Source organism: Ammospiza nelsoni, chromosome 2, assembly GCF_027579445.1.
Source record: "Ammospiza nelsoni isolate bAmmNel1 chromosome 2, bAmmNel1.pri, whole genome shotgun sequence".
Lineage (NCBI taxonomy): Eukaryota > Metazoa > Chordata > Aves > Passeriformes > Passerellidae > Ammospiza > Ammospiza nelsoni.
This window is the reverse complement of record NC_080634.1, coordinates 51,982,196-52,001,897: the sequence shown is the minus strand read 5'-3', so window position 1 is coordinate 52,001,897 and position 19,702 is coordinate 51,982,196. Positions and strand designations below refer to the sequence as shown.

The 19,702-nt window shown below is 39.6% G+C and overlaps 1 protein-coding gene across 1 annotated transcript in view; it reads right to left on the bottom strand.

Annotated features, from left to right (window-relative positions):
• The window catches only part of KL (klotho), a 45,732-nt gene that overhangs the window by 6,012 nt on the left and 20,018 nt on the right, over positions 1–19,702 (bottom strand). The window contains exons 2-3 of the mRNA XM_059465955.1: positions 6,619–7,129; positions 1,692–1,960 (exon numbers count right to left, since the gene is read on the bottom strand). Of these exons, the coding sequence (XP_059321938.1) occupies positions 1,692–1,960; positions 6,619–7,129 (780 nt within the window). The remainder of the gene's footprint in view (positions 1–1,691; positions 1,961–6,618; positions 7,130–19,702) is intronic.

Here is a 19,702-nt window from a genome sequence, read left to right as displayed (position 1 = left end):
TTCAGATGTCACAACTGCCTGTATGACAGAGTAAAACAGTACAAAATGAGCTTCTCAGGGTCACTCAGAATTAGACTTCCACGTTTTAATGAAAATCACCAGCACAGTAAGGACTAGAAAATGAAAAACTGAACTACTTATAATAATGCACAGTGTGAAATTTCCTTATTCATACTCTGTGTAATTCTTTCTAGATCCAAACCATAGGATAGAGGTACCATGGTCTTTATTTGTCCTTTTCTCTTTATGTTTAATCTTTGCCGTGCAGCTTCCCCCTGAGCTCAGATTCCTTGTCCTGCCCTCTGTTTGAAAAGCAGGTGTCAGCCTACAACCAGTGTTCAACTTGTAGCTGAGGCTCTGCAGACTGTATAAAAGAAGCTACTGAAAATCAGTTGCTATTTTCTCCGGAGAGGTCAGTACTGTGCTTGTAGAAGAAAGTAATAAAAAACAGCATGTCTGAGGGAAATTGCTTTTCTGGAGAATTGTCCCTTGTAGATTACTAAAGCATGCATTGCCACTAATATTGTGGGAATGCTGTCAAAACAGTTTTTCCACCGTGATGCATCTACAAATCAAACAACCTAAGCCTTACAGCACAAAATGTTTGAATGGCCTTTTGAAACGAAAATATTCAGCTTTGAAGGTTTTGGGGATGGGAGAGATTTTTTAGCTGTTGTAGGCTAAAAAACTACACAAATTTATAGTTGTTAACTGACTCCAAAAGCAGCAATTCCATTTCCAATTCTTAATCTATCTGAGAGCTAGGAGGATGACTTGAATTTTCCTGGAAATCAGTGCATGAGGTAAGAAGGCTGCAGTATTTCTCAAGAGAACAAAGCCAAATCTTACTTTTGGAGTGAGAAAAAATAAACAAGCTCCTCACATTCAAGCCTTAAGAAAGATTCTGCCTTTGTGGAAAATACAAATTAAAAATTCTGGTTTTGGATGAAGCCTTGGCTTTGAATTTATACCTCTTTACTGTGGTTAGAGAAGCTCTGCAACCCAAAATAGCATCTGAAAATTACAGAGCCCAACAGCTAAAGCGATCATAACTAAGGTAGAACTTTTACTCATGTTATAAAGTATTATAATTTGAAAAATTCTCCCAAAGTGTCAAATCAGTTGAAAGAAAGACTGAGATATGAACTAGCTAGGCTCAATGCAGGGGCACTGCAAGCCCTCATCAGACACAGTATAACATAAAATGAAATAGAAGGAATACAGAAATTTCATTTAAATCTAATCTCGTTCACTTCCTTTTATATAAAATCTCTCTAAGAACAGTACCAGGATGGATATGCACAAGATATAGAAACATGCCACTGGAGTTTAGGAGTTGTCAGGAACTCCTAAACACTCATTTTACAGTTTAGCAGATTAATTGACTTCCCTTTGAAAAGAGCTGACTTCCCATAACTGGTCACATATGCTGAGGGAAGACAAGCATCAGACTCCCTTCCATTTCCATACATTTTTCTATAATGTTATTTATAGTGTCTCAATCTGACTGGTTTGCCTTGGTCACACACAGCAAGTCTGGTGAAGAATGATAGACACACTGTTTGGCTCAAAAGCCTTGTACCCGTCTCCTTGCAGCACTGTGGCAAAGACAGTCTCTTCAGCAAATATGTCACCGTGAACTTGTGCACTGATCTGGCTGGACAGCCTGTCAGCTTTATTATCAGACTCACCTGAATGTAGTTGTCAACAATTCCCCAAGCAAAGCCGCAGGGAAAAACACCTTCTATGGGCTGGTTTTCAGGCAAAGGTGGGAAGCCATTTTTTTCTATCAATTTTTGATAGAACAAGGCAGAAGATTTGGGCATCAACTTCTTGTCGTGGCTTTGAAAATCAACATAGAACAGTCCACGTCGAATGCTGTACCCCCTGTGCCACTCAAAGCCATCCAGGAGGGACCAGACTGTGTAGCCAAACACGTTTACTCCGTCGTACCGGATAGCTGAGGAAAGAACAAACCCAAACTTAGCACAGTGCTCATTTTTCCTCTGTAGATTTCACACTATCAGCAATGCCTGCAGCATTAGTGTTTAAGAACAATGTAACAGGTCAGATAAGTATCTCAGGGCCTTCCTCAAAGCCCTTTCAGGGAACATATTTCAGCTGCACTGGGAGAGCTTCCAGAGTATGGTAGGAGGCAGCAGAGGTACCTGGCTTGGCTTTAAAGCAGCGAGGTTTAGCAAGAGAAGCCGTGCAGCAGTGGTTTCAGCAGCGCTGCTCATCAGATGTGCCAAAGCTCAGCCTCAGAGTAGAACCTGAACCATCTGCAGCCACGGAGCTGGGGGCTGCCCAGCACTGCCCTCTGCTCTGCTCATGCTGCAGCTCACTCGAGGGCAGCTGTTGCTGCAGCACTACCCTGTATGCAAGCAAAAGCTGTACTCCTTTACATCTCCTCCCCCTCCACTCCAAATACATATTGGGAAAAACCTGACAGCATATTTGGTGTGCACGTGAATTTTTATTACCACTGATTCTAAGTAGAAGTGATAATACAGAAAGCCTCTGTTTATTTTGAAATTTTGTCTCTTTTCACCTTTTATGGCACAGCATTTTCCAGCTCAAATATTTAAGGGTCTCTAAAAATATGTGCATGTTCTAGGTCAACTGTTTGACTTCTAAAACCATCACATGTATTAAAGGTTAATGTCAGGATCTACTGGCATCTGTTAGTTTAACCAGCATTATTATAAGATTCCAAATGATACTCACTTTTAGCTTTATTAAACACTGAGATTCAGCAAAATGTTCCTGGGCAAGGCTCAGCTCCAGGAAAGCATAAAAGAGTGTGCTAATTCTAATTACATAATTAGACCCACCCTAATTCAGCAATGCATTTAAGCACATTCTTAAGCGTTCTTTTGAACTGGTGTTTGGCTCTGTAGCCAGCAAAGTTTATCTTTATTACTCACCATTTTCTGTCAGCCCAAACTGGATACTACCTGAATATAATATTTACCAGCCTAGTAACACTGAAAGTATTATTTCAGGCAAGCAGAATAACAAGATCCTAATTTCCTGAGCTACATTTACTAACGTACCTCATTACAATCAGTTATGAGGCACCACATGGATTCTTGATTATAGCCCTGTTTGAATCAATTAAAGGAACAATGCAGTTAAATAAGGAACAAATTTGGCCCAGTCTTTGTCAGAGGTCATGAGAAAATGTCTAAGGAAATGGAATATTTCTCCTCCTAAAGGCACCTTCTTTTGTCTTTGGCAAATGTCACTATTTTTCTAACCTCTGCATGCACCCATGATGACATCTGCCATACAGCAGAGTAAAAGCCACTGTGTGAACCAGTCTCAGCGAAAACTCTTTGAACAGCATCTCACCCTTCTGTAAGTCATCACTTCACACAGCACTCCCACACCTCCTGAGCACCTTGTAAAAATCCTCCTCAAATCTTTTTTAAAAAATGTATTAACTTTTAAGTGTCACCAAGGAAAGAAGCAACTTGAAAAATGTTTGGAAGTTCCAAGAAGTCTGGAAGTCTCAAACACCAAATCCCACACCAATTGCATATAACCACAATGAAAATTAATGCTTTTCTTTTTTCTTTTTTCTTTTCTTTTCTTTTCTTTTCTTTTCTTTTCTTTTCTTTTCTTTTCTTTTCTTTTCTTTTCTTTTCCTTTCCTTTTCTTTTCTTTTCTTTTTTTTCTTTTCTCTTTTCTTTTCTTTCCTCCTTTTCTTTTCTTTTCTTTTCTTTTCTTTTCTTTTCTTTTCTTTTCTTTTCTTTTCTTTTCTTTTCTTTTCTTTTCTTTTCTTTTCTTTTCTTTTCTTTTCTTTTTTCTTTTCTTTTTTCTTTTCTTTTCCTCTTTTTTCCTTTATGTCTGTTGGTGACCCAATGAGGCTGACTGTAATCTAGACTGTCCTTGCTTCTGAAACTCAGTGGCCTTATCTACTATACTCCCACTGCAAGTGACTCCTGATCTGAGCAATCCCCCAGAGCAAGCCTACAAGTTTGATACTGTACAGACCAGAACTCTGCCAGAACTAGGTTAAAAATTAAACAGCAATTCAGCTCATGTCCTGTTTGGCTCAATAGTATAGAAGTCGTGAAAGGAAACATGGCAGACCCGTATCAAACCTACAAGATCTTTAAAACCCTCTGCTCAGCTGCTCTCCAACCCCAGTGCCTGAAGAAGAGGTGTGTGAAGCCCCCAGCCCATGCTTCCATCTGGAAGGTGCCCAAGATCTATATTTTGCCTCTGGACATACCTGAGAATAGCTTGGTCCTGCCTGTGATGGGTCTGGCTATTCCTTTTCTGCTTAAGACTCTGAATTCAGACCTGGTAACTCCCCAGACAATGACCTGACCTCTCCCAATCAACATGACCTAGAGGAGCCCTTCCAGGCAACATGCTCTGCTTTACAAGGCACAATCCATTTGTTTGTTGCACCAGAGACAGAGAAGGGAAACAAATATGATCCCTAAGTAAGATCCTCATAGAGGAGAGAAGATATCTCCAACCAATTAATGGCTCTAATTAATATTTAACAACTTTATACTACAGCTCTATTTACTCTAATCAACCCTAAATAGTGCCAGAAAAAAAAAAAAAAAAGAAAAAAAAAAAAAAGAAAGAAATACCAAAAATAGCAAAGAGGGCTGTGAATCCCAAATAAATATCCTTTCCCAAAGGAAAATAAAAAAATAAATTTAAAAAACTGTACAGAGCTTCTCTACAGCAAGCAGTATCAGAGTGGACACCTACATCAGCACTTCAAGGGAAATCAGGAGCACACTTTTGAGCAAATCTCCCTCACCATGCTTCAGTTCACATCACACAGTGGACTCAGAATGCATGTCCTGGGTTCCTCTGGGGTAAAATTAATCCAGAAATGGGCCTCAGGAATACATACCATGTGGACACCTGGCTCTCAACACCAATTCTTTTTTACTCTACAGGTTTGCTCTGGGTTTTGCTCTACTGGTTTGCTCTACAGGTAGCAACTGGGCTACACTTATTTGCTAAAGCAGATGGAGAAATAAGCAGTTCTGTCTGAACCAGTGCATACACACAGCCAGGCACAGATACTGGATGGCAAGATCTAGCAAGTAGCAAAATCCCAGCTATATGGACCCGTGTCTGAATTAATCATCCTTGCTTCTCAGTGCTACAGTTCCTGCGTCATTTTACTGTCCCTTCACCACTGGAGTGAATTTCATGGTAAATACCTCAAAAATCTTCCTATTACAGTGCTTCATTGCACTGGATAGGCATATCTACAATTCTCAGAGAGAAAGCTTGTGCCTTTATGTTTGGTTTTTAATGCCGTCCAACAAATCTGCTCACAGCCAGCATGATGACTTTTTTGGATCTTCCTCAGCTAAATTCCCCAAGGTACTGCATAGAAACCTTTGGTATTTACATCGGATTTTGCAGATTCTAACAACAGAAGATATGGGTGCAATACTTTCCATTTAAATGATACCAAAGTCCCTCCTGCAGATCCAGCCTGTCTCTGCTTTCTTCGTTTGTTTGGGTTTTTTTTCTATAAAAGGTTTAGGCAAGTGCCAGTGTCTTATGACAAGTCTTTAGTACTGTTGTTGCTGTTATTATTATTTATTGAGTAATACAATAAATGGAAAGACACTTTGTAAATTGAGATTGCTTCCAGTCAGCTGTGACTAAAAGACAGATCCATGTATGTATTTCCAGCAATTTAAAATCTAAAGAGAAATTGAGGTAACCGGATTATGACTTCTTCACCAAGATGAACTCTTCATCTGACTTTATGCAAACTAGTGATACTGTACTTGCAACAGTTAGTTACTATTTTGCTCAGGTATTTATTCACCTTTTAATTTACTTGCAATAATTATGTTTCTGGAGTAGCAGATGAAACCAATTTGGGAGTCCTCTGCATCTTCATTACTGCTGAGAATGAAATTAAACCAATTTTTTCTCATTCACCATATGAAAATGGCAATGTAACACAATGTCTATTTCATCTGAATTAATAGATACAATAATACTATTTAAATCAAGAACAGTAAACTGTAGACAAGTAAATCACTTAACAAATTGTAAATTTAGACATTAAAAGACAAAGTGGAAATGGGAATCCCAACAACTTATTGGCAAGTACTAGGATTGAAAAAATGTTTTTTCAGAAGGAAATGGGAAAACAGCAAATAAGTCTCATCTACGGTGGTGTATTTTCCTTACTGTTTGGAAAAAATATCAGGGGAATCCCTATTACATAGTATTTATCTTTGCATATATATATTCTTATGTTTTGCACATATGCATTCAGACAAGGAAAGCAACTATTAATATATAATACAGCAAATTCTCCTAAGGCCACTCAGAATATAGTTTACATGTCTTGCAGTTCCTCCTACCAAAGACAGTATAAATTTTCCTACTGTCTTCAAGAACAGCAGCATCAGGCTCACCAAATGCTATGTGCAGATATGAGAGTTCTTCAAGGAAAGAATAAACCCAGGAAAGGGATTTGAAGTCTCATTTCGTAAGTGCTAAGATGAATGCTAAAGACTAAAATCAGTTTTCAGCCTGGTACCTTAACACACCTCTGTGGACTATACTGCATTATGATTTTTTCAAGCATGTATTAATACAAAGTCCTACCTTTTAAAGTTTCCATAATGAACTTTTTGAGATAGTAAATATATTTGGCATCATCTTTCTTGGTGGTACCAGAAACGAACCAGCTGTTCTCCACAATGAATATTTGGGGGTTGTTATATTCACTGTTTATCCAGTAAAGGAGCTGCCTCAGGCTTATTGATTCCAACTGCTGAAATTTCATGTGGGAGTCCAAAAGCTGGAAACTCAGGGTAGCTCCAAAAGAAAGAGCAAAAAAGTCTGCTGTTCCCTTGATATACTTCTTCTCAGCCTCACTGAATTCAGGCAACAGAGATGAGAGGTTGCTCCTCATGCTCTCTGGATAGTCACCATCAATAAATATGGGCTTAGCAAACCAGCCAAGCACAAAATCAAGGGATTTTTGGCATTCTTTTATGCTCTTTTCAATCATACGCTGGGGTTTTATCCAGTGGGAGCTGAGGGCAATGGACACTTTTCCTCTTTGAGCCGGACGGAAATGGTCATTGTAGAGGTGCCAGACCTTAGCATGGGCCTGTTGAAAAGAAAGGCTGTAATTAATGGACCCAAAAATCCATTACAATTATTCTCAATTACTGGGGCTCAGTGTTATTAATTCATCAATAGTTTGCAATACCTAAATTACCTCTTAATACTACATTAATACCATGGATCAACCAGAAATTGCTAGTTGGCTGGGGAAAAGAGCATCTCAGTTTTCCATAAGATACTATTACAGGCACTGAACACACTTCTGGCTTTATTAACTTCTATTATTGAGTTCAGACATACTACCAGAATTTACAAAAAAGAAAATACATTTAACCAAACATGTTTCAAAAAAGGTTTTCATTATATAGGAATATCACTTTATCTGCAGATTCATGGATATATAAAAAAAAACTTTAAAATATTGCCCAAAACTCTGAAATAATACAAAACAAAGAAATACCTTTGAACTTATTACTCTTTGAATCAGAACACACAATATAGGAATATAGAACTATCTATCTGGACTTTAGAAAGTCTAGTGAAAATAAAATTGCCACAGGTCCTGAAAAATCATTCCAATAATTCCATTTAATCCATTAAAATGTACTATTTATACCGAGCATCAGAATTTAAGCACTTGTCTTGGTATAATTTTATCTTTTACTATAAGAACGTATTTTGTTACCAAATTTCTTTCCTGAGATCTTACAGAGTCAGTTATAAGTCTCTCAATGTTCCTTTTAAAAGCTAAATGTTAAGTTCCTGAAGTCTTGTATTATCTTCAGGCATTACCTTCAAGATCTTTAACCACTCTCACTGCTCTCCTCTGATTCTCTTCCAATTTGTCATCATCTGTCTTTCAACTGCAGAAGCAGAAATGGATATAATATGCCAGTGGCAGTCTTGCCAGCAGTAAAACCAGAGATGATTTACCATACTACTTCTGCTCATGTGGCCACAGAATTACAGTGTGAGCATATGCACATCTAAACTACCATCTCTCCAGAGCCCTTCACCATCTAAAACATATTTTCTTTTGAGCCTAGCTTATCAGTCAACGAGAATGTTGACTGTCCTGTGAATCCATATTCAATCTTTTGTAATCTATACATTAGTAGAAATTGTCTTTTTTTTTCTATGTCATTGTTGAAAATGTAAAAATATGAGATTTGACAACACAAAGGTGGGAGAGTGACCAATACAACAGAGGGTTCTGTGCAACTCTGCGGAAGGACCTCAAGAGGCTGGAGAGATGCAAAGAACTGCCTGAAGTTCCAGAAAAGCAAATAGAGGGTGCTCCACCAAATGACCCTATGTCCCAGGACATGCTGGGGGAAATTCCTGGAAAGCAGATCTGCAGAGAAGGACCTGGGGGTCCTAATGGACAACAAGGTGCCCCTGAGCCAGCAGAGCCCTTGTGGCCAAGAAGGGCATTGGTGTCCTGGGGTGGATTAGGATGGAAGAGCAGTGCCAGCAGGTCAGGGGAGCTGATCCTGCCCCTCTACTCTGCCCTGGTGAGGCACATCTGGAGTGCTGTGTCCAGTTCTGGCTCCTCAGGACAAGAGAGACGTGGAGCTCCTGGTGCAGTGGAGAAGAGCAAGGATGAGCGAGGGACTGGAGCACCCCTCTTACAAGGAAAGGCTGAGGGAGCTGGGCCTGTTCAGCCATGAGAAGAGATGACTGAGGTGGGACCTCATCAGTGTCTTTAAGTATCTAAAGAAGAGTGCCAAGAAAATGGATCCAGGCTCTGCTCTGCAGTGCTGAGCTACAGGACAAGAGGCAACAGGCAGAAACTGATGCACAGGAAGTTCCACCTGAATATAAAGAACTTTTTTACTGTAGAGATCAACAAGCACTGGAATAAGCTGCCCAAAGGGTTGTGGAGTTCCTCTCACTGGAGATATTCAAGATTTGTTGGTTTCAATTCTGTGTAACGTGATCCATCATGACCCTGCTTGAGCAGGGAGGCTGTACCAGATGAACCACTGTGGTCCTTTCCTGCCAGACACATCTTGTGATTCTGTAATTCTGAGATCCACTCCTTAGAATAAAACCTACCTAATAACTCTACTAACAGTTTACATTTGTATTTTGAGACTCACATCGTTCAGTATTTGTTCACATGTGCTGTGATGACACAAACCTCCAATCTCACCATACAGAGTTTCCAATCAAATGAACATATATCAGTGTCACATGCATTTTTAGTTTTCCCTAAAATAAAAATAATATAGAAAGTCTTAGAATTCTACTCCATGCAGTTGGCATGTTGGCAAATCTTATCATTAGTTTACTGATAGCTGCTGTTTAGAGTTTCCTTTTCACTCTTACCATTTAAGCTTTGAAGTACAATCACTTCCAGTTGCCAGCATTATTAGGAATGTAATTTTTTACATCAGCATTGTTAATTACCCAGGAAAACAGCAAATGCTACGATTTTACTGCTCTAGCAGAGTTTTAATTATTATTGCTGAGAGAAAAACCACTGGAAGTAAAGGACAACTAAAGGCAAGATCAATAATCAAGGCTCAATTCAGCAGCCCCCACACAGGAACCTGCTGCCTTTGAGTCATCGTGGGATATATAAAACAACTGCACAGATCTTCAGGAGACTAGACTCACACCTTTCCAGAGTGGTCACCAAAAGCCAAAGAGAACAATCTCAGAAACTCTGAATCAGAGTCCACACCTACGTGCATGTATCTGAATCAAGCTCTGAGATGCAGATTTCCATGTAGACGCTCTCATCAATAGCTCCAATAAACATGATGCAGCCGGACCATCTGTCTGTAATAATACAATGGGTTTTGACGCTCGTGAGAAACTATAGTAACAACTTCAAAATCTCATGGCAAAAATGAGAGCTGACCTAAGTACAGACTTTACTTCACACCGAAGCTCAGGAAAGAACCAAAGACACTACACATCAGGATCAACACCCAACACTTAAAATATGATTTTTAAAATGCCATTGAGAATAAATTTGTCACCACTTGCAACTCAAATTTGCACACCCAAATTTTCTTACAAAGGGGATGTATATTTTTCCTCTGTTGGATGTGACTCATCTCCAGTTTACCATCTCAAATGTTAAGATACCACCATGCACACTCTAAAACACATAATTTCATCTATGTCATCTTCATTTGCAAGTATGCTGCCCAGCTATAGAACACCTTGAGTACTGTGGCTCCCAGAACTCTCAGCCCTCCCTGTTTCCTATCAGGGGAGAGAGATCTTCCAACATTTTAGTAGCTTTGGATCTACCATGAAGAAAGGAGAAAGAGAATTCTACACATTATCCCTCTACAAGCATAGTGAAGTGCTGTTTACTCTCTCACTGCAATGAAAAAAGATGAAGTGTAGCAATGTGGGATCATCTCACTCAACTTTACTTTCTAAATCCCCTGGGCTGCCTCTACAGAAGATGAGAAGACTGCTGTCTAAGATATGAAGCGTGAGTCACTCTTTGCGAGTCCATCTCTCTCCACTGATGACAAAACCAGTTACTCAGTTTAGACACGACATACTCCATAGGCAGATGAAAGGTGGCAAGAAGAAGCTCACTTAAATGTCTGCCCTCTGGAGTGTGCATGAAGCAGAATTATATTATTTCCAAAAAAATGCTAAATGTAGAAAACAGTGCAAGAAAGTCCCCTGTGGATGTAGATTAATGAAGCATTCAAAAACTGCATAGAAATAAAGCTGGAAGAAGCAGTGACAAAGCAGAGAGCCTATACGGAAATTGCAACAGAATTCATTTAACTAAAATTAGGTGGTTAATACAGTTTTAGACACTTCAGAGGCAACTGGAATTCCAGCCCAAATTCCAGACAGTTTCAGAAAGCTGTGAGTCTCCCAAAAAATCCTAAATAGTATCTCTTAGCTCCACAGAGACATCTGAGGTATTAAAGAACTCATCAAATGATAATTTGCACCCATAGGCAGGGTGCAAATTATCTTTTGCAAATGAATCCTCTCTCTAGGGTAGGATTCCTTTTGAGCTGAAGACGCCTTATATTTCACTGTCCACATGTGAGCCCAAGCTCCTACTACAGCCAGTGGAGATCTCTGGCTCCACCAGCTGCCTTAAAACAAGCAACTAGTTGCCACTCCAGAATAATAAAGACTCAGGTCACACCTGCAATTTCCATGCAGGAGACCTGAATAGCCTGGGAAGGGTCAAACACATTTCCAAGACAGAAAAACAAACCCTGCAATGTCATAGCATGGGCTAGGTGCTACCAAACTCCTGCAGTGATAGCAGAAGTAATTCAACACAGGCGCACAAGCTTCATAATCTGACCAAGTCCTACTGTGTCAGAGATTGTCCACTCTATGGCAGGACAGACCTATACAGTCTGAATCACTACATGACAACAATGTAGTAATACTAAGACATTTGCTTGCCTGACTACTCCTCTAAATCCATGATCATTAGGATCTTCCTGAATCTGGCACTGATATGGATTATTCTGTGAGTTCTCTGTATTTATATCCATCACAATGCACAGTCTTCACAAGAGCAAATCAAGAATTTTAATTGGAACATCACAATTCCATAATTTATGTTCATTCCTCCAGAACAAGTTTTCTCAATTTTAAGTTCTATGTCTTCTGAACCAGTAATAACAACATTCATTTCACAAATAAATTGCACTAACACCTTGCTCTTCACGCTCAGATGAATTATCTTGTTTTAACTGTCTATTTATGCATTAATGAAACTGAATTGGAAAGTGTTACTGTACTTGGCACTGGTGAGGGGACACCTCCAATCCTGTGTTACAGTTCTGGGCCCCTCACTACAAGAAGGACACTGAGGTGCTGGAGCGTGTCCACAGAAGGGCAACGGAGCTCAAGTCTGGAGCCCAAGAAGGGTCTGGAGCGCAAGTCTGATGAGAAGCAACCGAGTGAGCTGTTTAGCCTGGAGAAACTGAGGGACAGAGAGAACCCATCATTCATTACAAGTCCCTAAAACGAGGGTGTAGCCAGGTGGGGGTCAATCTCTACTCCCATGTAACAAGTGACAGGACAAGAGGAAATGGTCTCAAGTTGTACCAGGGCAGGTTGAGATGGGATAGTGGGAAAAATTTTGTCACTGAATGAAAGGGTTGTCAAGCCCTGCCACAGGCTGCCCAGACAGGATGACATTTCCCAAGTTAAATGATTCTATGATTCTATGATTTAGAAAAGAGAAGAGTTAATTGAAAAGGGTGTACAAAGGGGTTTTGATTAGTAGAAACTGGGATAATATATTTCCAACAAAAATATCATTATTCAGTTCTACATCAAAAGCCCTTCTAAAATGGAAATAAATATTCGAATGACATGGGAAAAATCTATGTATTAGTCACAATGTGCCTTGTACCTGGAAGGGCAAAATGTGCTTTTTCACCCGTATCATCAAAACTAAGTATTTTAATCAAAAGCTGCAACAAATGGATGACATATTTAATGTAAGTTTCACCCTTAGATCCCAAGTTTTATGCACACAGTCTTTGGGCAAACATTCTGTTTCACAATCAAGCTATATTCTTAATACTGGGTAACAGATACAGGTATGCAGAAATTGCTTACAGTTCTTCCCATATTTCAAAACTAGTAAAATAACATCTTCATATATAAAGCACAGGACTTTTATATTTGTTATATAGTTACTCTGTTTCTCCAATTATTCCTTCCCAAATATATAGTGTTCCAGTTTTACAATCTGTTAGCCAACATTACCACAGATGATAATTTCAATTAATTTAGTATTTTTGACCAATCTCAACAACTTTGCAATATAATTAGGCTATGTAAGTGGTACATAGAACACCAAGTGAACTTTTTTCAGTCTACAACCACTCCATGTAACATTTGCTGGAATTACAGCCCTAAGTATTGACCACACATCTGAACTACACCCTTTGTTCCAGTTCCTTTCTCAATAACCATTAGCCACTGTTTTTCACATTGGAACATGATCAGGAATGAATTTATGGCAGCCACACATTAGGCACAAAACAGTATCATTCCTATTTTAAGAATTGGAAACAGAGATATTACAACATGCACAGAAAAAGACAAATTAAACTAGATACCCCAAGTTGTAGACCAGTGTATTAAATCCAGAATAAGTGCCTCTGTTTAATGTGATACTCACCTCTACAGAAAAAATACCCAAAAAAGCATTAAGTATTTGTCTGAAGGCATAGTGCCTAGATAGAACATAATTTTTCCTCATCCTAGGCAAAATAGTGCTTTGCTACCATGAGAATGAAAGGGAGAAGGCAGCCTGAAAGCATGAAGCTAAGCCACAGGCATCCAGATGCATTGCAGGTACTCCAAAAATATTAGCAGAAGGGGAAAATAACAAACCTGAAAGATAAGAAGGCAAGTAAGAGTTATTTTTACACTTTGCTATTGAATTTTAGAGCAGATGAAAAGTCTTGGAAGGCTTTTACTTTCACACACTGTATGCACAGGCAATAATGACCATTATCAGTTAGATATGCAGCAGGGAGACACAGTGACCACAGTGTGATGGAAGGAAACAAAAACCCCTTGATCCCACTGTGTCAGGCGGCTGCTGCAGGCAACTCCTCCTTTGAAGTCCAGAAAGCTGAGACGTCAGGGCACAAGCCCTGAGTTAAACCTCTCTCAGGCTTACCTTGCTTTGAAAAGGCCACCCACTGGGCCAGCACCCTGCGGCATGGCAGCCAGAGAGAAGGCAGCTGGACTGCACAGAGCACTCTGCAAACCCCACCAGTACCATCAGAGGCTGTGCAAACACAGCACACACCCTTTGGCAGGGACTCGTCTCATCCCATTTTTGCCACCACCTGCATCTGAAGCACTTCCTCAGGTAGGGACACCTCTGGGCCACAATTCACTCAAGCCATTTTTAATGCCCAGATGAGCCAGCAAGATGAAAAAGTGCCTGTTCCACTCCACTCACCACACAGACAGGCTGGCACAACCACTGGAGCCGACATCCTGTCCAAATAAACTAAAGCACTGAGAGACAAGTGGGCTGGGAAAGCAGTTCCAAGTCTCACGAGATGCAAACAGTCTCTGAAAATATAAAGGTCATCTGGAAAAGAATTAAGCAGAATTTGACTTTGTGAAGCAATGGGAGACAAGATAAAAATAGCTTTATTTCTGACAACAAGTGCTTCTGAGACACTTGATGTGTTTAATCATTTTCCTTTACCTCTGACAGAAAAGATTAATTACGGAACTGCACCAAAATAGTTCAAGGAATGTTGTGACCCATGTGAATATTAAAGATATGAGAGATTCTTAAACAGAGTACAAAAAGAAGATAAAAGTACAAAGCAGTACTCTTGAGTGATTTAGAGACAATCTTGCAGTACTGGAGAGAACTAAAATAGTCACTGATAAAAGACTTGAAATCTGGGACACAATGATCAGGCAGTATTTAGGGGAAGACCAAGATAAAATCATTGCCATCAAAATTGCTTTGGGCGTGCTGAGAAACATAAACATACAAAAGCTCCAGTACTGAGATTGACCTGCAAAGTCCTCTACCAAAACATGAACCTCTTGCAAGAAAGGCCAGGCTCCAATCATCATAATCATATCCAAGTATAAAAAATACAGATACAAGGGAAAACACATGAAGAACTGAGTTGTAATCCAGAAAAGCAAGCACACGGAACTGCCCAAGCTGTAGTGAACAGCACAAACCAAGACAGCACCACTTTGCAGGAGCTGATATTTGTCAGACAGTTGAACAAGAAGGATAAAAAAAGCACCATGACTTTGGAGAAACTCATAATGGGAATGATGGTAACAATTATGACAACTGAATACACCATTATCCAGGAAAACGAATGGAACATTAGTGGATTTTAAGCCACATTCTGGTTGGAAAGAATGATGCTAGAATCAGCAGTGAGCAAAAATGTTAAGCATATAAAACTATCACAAAACTCACATAAAACTGATATAGCAAAAACATACACAGAATATATAAAAGTGATAAAGCAATGCCCAGTCAGAGCACTGAAAGTAAATGAATGCTAAAAATCGAAACTTCCAATCTTTGTAATAGTACTGTCAAGGAGAAGGCATCCATTATGACTTCAAACCTGTGGTTTCATGAAGGTTTGTACAAACTGGATGGAAAGAGGGAAGAGCAAAAACCAGCAGGAAGAAGAGGAGTGCCCACAGAAGCTGCCAAACTACAGAACACAGCTTTAGAAGGCCAAGCCACAGAATTCATGCCTCTTCCTTGTGCTAAGGCAGAAGCCAAATGAGAAGACTATTGCCCTCCAAAGCAATAGTGAGGAGGACAACCAAAGTAGTACATATAATCTTTAGCGACATCAGTCTTAAAACATGAAACTACTTTTAGTTAAATACAGAATCAAAATAAGAAATAAACATACAAAACAAATGTCTCCCATATATTTAAGGGTAAAAATTCTGGAAGAGGTGCCTAATGTCAAGCATGTTGCTTTGGTAGATGCATATAGGGAAGACCAATATTCATCTGTTCATATCTGGTCCCTCAACATACCTCTCTAAATTTGCTAAACCAGGTGTTTCACAGGGAGAAATAATGTACTTCTGATGGTTTAGTGGAAGCATGTGAAGAAAATTGCTTTGAAAAGTCTGAGCTGCTAGCAGAAGCTTAAAAAACCAAGATGGTGTGTTAGAAAGAAAACTTTTCTTGGTGAGAGATAGAGGTAAACACAAATAAGACTAAAGTCCATCATCACGTGTCCCCCAACAGATAATGAAATGACAAAAAAATTTCAGCTTGCTGGACCTAATCTAACTAGCTAAACCAAAAACCCAGCTTGGAAGAAAGCCTATAGCTTGGTAGGAATATTATAGGATACAGAAATCAGGTTACTCATTACCACCATCCCTGCACTTAAAGCACCCAGAACAGATGCTCTGATGCTCTGGTGTTAATAATTAACCCTTGAATCTTATCCTGGGCACACCACTAGATTAAAAATAAATTGACCCAAATGCTCCTGGAGAGGTATTACAACATTTTGAGTGTGACTTAATGCTCCCAGAAGATAAACAAAAAGAAATCGCTGTCATGCTATTATTACAAGAACATCAAATGATACTGGATTTGGAAAATCCATGTTTGTAGAGTTGGGAAAGTCAGACTGGCAGTCAGAAATTATTCCTGAATTGCATGAATGTGCTGCCCTAAAAGCTCCAGAAGTTCAACTAGAGATGAATGGCTAGTGGCTTTTCCCTAATCAGAGTCTCAAAAGAAATTAGACTGCAAGAATATGGCAAAGTGTTTGAGTCCAGACCATCAATCACAGAAGCAGTAAAAATATCTCCAAACCATGGAAAAAAGCTTACTGGAGTAATAAATAATTACATGAAGATGAGGTATTTCTGATGCTCCAATCTGGCCTATCATAAAAGCAGACAGCAGGATTTACTGGATAATGGTTGGATTTTGACCAATTAATTTTGTTACACCATAAACCACACCTGTTGTAGGAAAAAACACCAGAATCTGGCAGAACAGATTTAGCATATGCTGTCTTTGGGATTTTGTTATGAGGGAAAGGATGGAAAGAATTTCCCCCTACATTGGCACGGCAGCAATACCATTTTAGAAGCATCTAGTGCCCCAGGATTTCACTGTGCTCTAGCTTTATGCAATATTCATATCAACTGAACATGGAAAAATTTACCAGAGGCTGATCAAATCCATGTAATTTCACAAACAGATGATGAATTAACCTACAGTCAGATTCAAACACCACTGAAAGAGTGAATTATGCAAGTATGAGCCGTATATTTGTACATGGCTGTTCGCTTCTAAGTGAACTGATGAACAGGTCAAGTGGTACATTAAAGTGAAAAATATTTAGGAATAGATTAATGACCTTAGAAGGATGAATGAGGAAAAATTACTAAGAAGCTCCTTGTGCTACAATTTCACATATGCTGTGATCTTTTGCGAGTTTTATTTTCCCCCGGCATTCTGTATCGGTGTTTGCAGATAAGCCTTTAACCAAGTTTTATAAGAAGGTGCAGGAATAGGAGCGGAGATCAGGACAAAACCTGACCTCAGCAGCATTCAAAAAGGCTGGCACAGGTAGCCACGCTGGGGATGCTGTTCCAGCATGGCCACTTCATTTGCACTTTGTTACCCCCTCTAGAAGCAGTAGAGGTTATGTTATTGTAAAACCAAAGGAGTCAGTCAGTTCACTGTACAAAGAGAGCACATGGTGCTCCTGGAAGACTTAAAGCAGTGACTCACAAACTACAGAGTGGGTGAAAGGTGCAATTACCAAGTTCGGCACAGTTAAGTGCATGAACAGTGTCGGCTCAGCAGAAGAGTGAACTACAAGAAAAGTTGGTCTCCAGAGCATATCATGGGGATCTCATCCAATTTATTCACAAGAAAAGTCACTTCAAAGAGGCTAGAGCAGGAGAAAGGTAGCTCCCTCTGGGAGAAAATATTAAGCAACTGCTACAGAATTATTTGATGTGCATCACAAGAAATGTTTCTAGAAGGTAAACTAGATCCTCTTTCTTTTCAGCACTCAGATATCAGTTCCGTGGTTGCAAATATAAAATGAAAGATTCTTAATCAGTTTCACAACAGACCAATACTGCAGTGCCCAGGTACATCAAATGGCTTCAGAAGGTATTTCCAGATAAATGTGATAGTAGATAGCTTTTCCTACTTTGAGTTCCTCTGTGAGAAAAAAGCAACCAGTGGATATCAACAGTAAAGGAAGTGGAAGTCTCCATCAGTGGAGGGTACAATGAGTAATATGAAGGCATTCAGCTCAACTGAATAGTTGTCATAGGAATCGCAAATTTAGTCATCATATATGGAACCAATATATCAGAACAGAGCTCTGTGGTGCGATATAGGCAAATGAAAACCAGAATGAAGAAGACTTGCTAGAAGCAATTGCTGCAAAATTCTTTTTAAACCAAACATTTGGATTGTTCACGCCCAAATCCTGTTCTATCTACATGATAACCTGTGTTTGCTATAAGCTTGGACACTAAATTTAACCATTCTGAGATTAGAACTATGCAGCAATGACAACAGGCTATCAAATAAGATGGAATGTCCTATTCAGCCCTCTAGATGGATGCAGAAAGCAGCACATCAGGATAAGCAATATAAATTGAAGGTACCAGTTTCAATTTTCAGACAACTGTTTAGATTACAATTTGACTAGATGTGAATATACAATTCTTCCTTCTTTTTCCAGTCAGTCTGAAACTGTTTCTGTCAGATTCAGCTGTGTTTCTATGCACACATGATAAAAAGCAAGCACTAAAGGCTTATCTCCTTGTGTGAAACCTGCCTGAAATGATCTGGCCTGGGCACATGTAATAGAAATGACTGAAGTGATTTCAATCACACACTTTTAAAAGGAATGCTCAATTGCAAACTCACTGAAACTGTACAGTAAATTAACTTTAATCCAGTGACTTTTGGAGTAGCTTTTGTGTCAACTTAGATCCCACAGAGAACCTGCCTAACCAGGACCCACTGCTACAAAAATCTGCATGCGTCACCTGCAGATCTCTGAGCCAGTGCAAACGTCATGGGAGTTCCACAACACAAGTGGCAGCGGATACCTGCTCCAGCCACTGAACCCCGCCCCTATGAAGAAGAAAGCAGCTCCCGATCTTGACACCTGGCATTAGTAGTCAGAAGGGTTAATGTCCATGTGTGACCTAAAATTCAGTCGCTCAAACAGAGCCATCCCAGTACCATTTGGGATGGTCTGGCCTATCAAGATATCTGCACAACTCATGACCTCTGGAAAACCTTGTCTTTTGGACTGGCAACTGGAGGCAAGACAGGATAGTCTAGGCTTCTCAAATGGTACACATTTATTATGTGTGTGCCACTTCTTTTGCCCTAGTAGCTTCTGAACAGGTAGCTTTGTGAATGCATGAACTTCTGACTGCTTGTCCTGAACAATATAAGAATGAATCAAAATCTGAAAGGATTCAGGAAAACCAAGAGGGTCTAAGTAAGACTTTTTCACTCCAGAAGCTTTACACCAGCAGCAGCCCCTGAAAGGCTGACAAGATGAATCATAGGACCCTGCAGATAGACAAGTCAAGCAGAACTGAATGACTCATAATTGGTGGTCTGGATGTCTCAGCAGTCTGTCCGTCTTTGCACCAGCACAGTGAACCACAGGGCTAACTGACAAGTTTTAATTATTACAATGGTTATTACTAGCTGTAATTCTTCCTTAATGTTACTCCTTCCACTAAGCTAGGCTATGAAAGGAGGATCTGGGAAACTATAGGAGGAATTCAAGCTGAATTCAAGTTACTCAGCATGCTGACATCTCGTCAGTGAGGATACAGTCACTGGAGGAGGCAGACTTTAGTCAGGCATATTTATTTTGAGAAATCACTACACTCCTCAGCAGCCACCAAGAAGATAAAGAGCAGCTATTCAAATCAAAATTCAGAAGAGGAAAGATAAATTCCAGTGCAAGGAAAGGTGGGGAAAATGAATCATTAGGAGAAGTGAAATTCTTGGGGTACGTGTTTTTTAAATTTGAGCAACAACATGAATCAAGAGATGAAAGACAAAATCGGGCATTCAGTTTTAGACTGGAAACAAAAT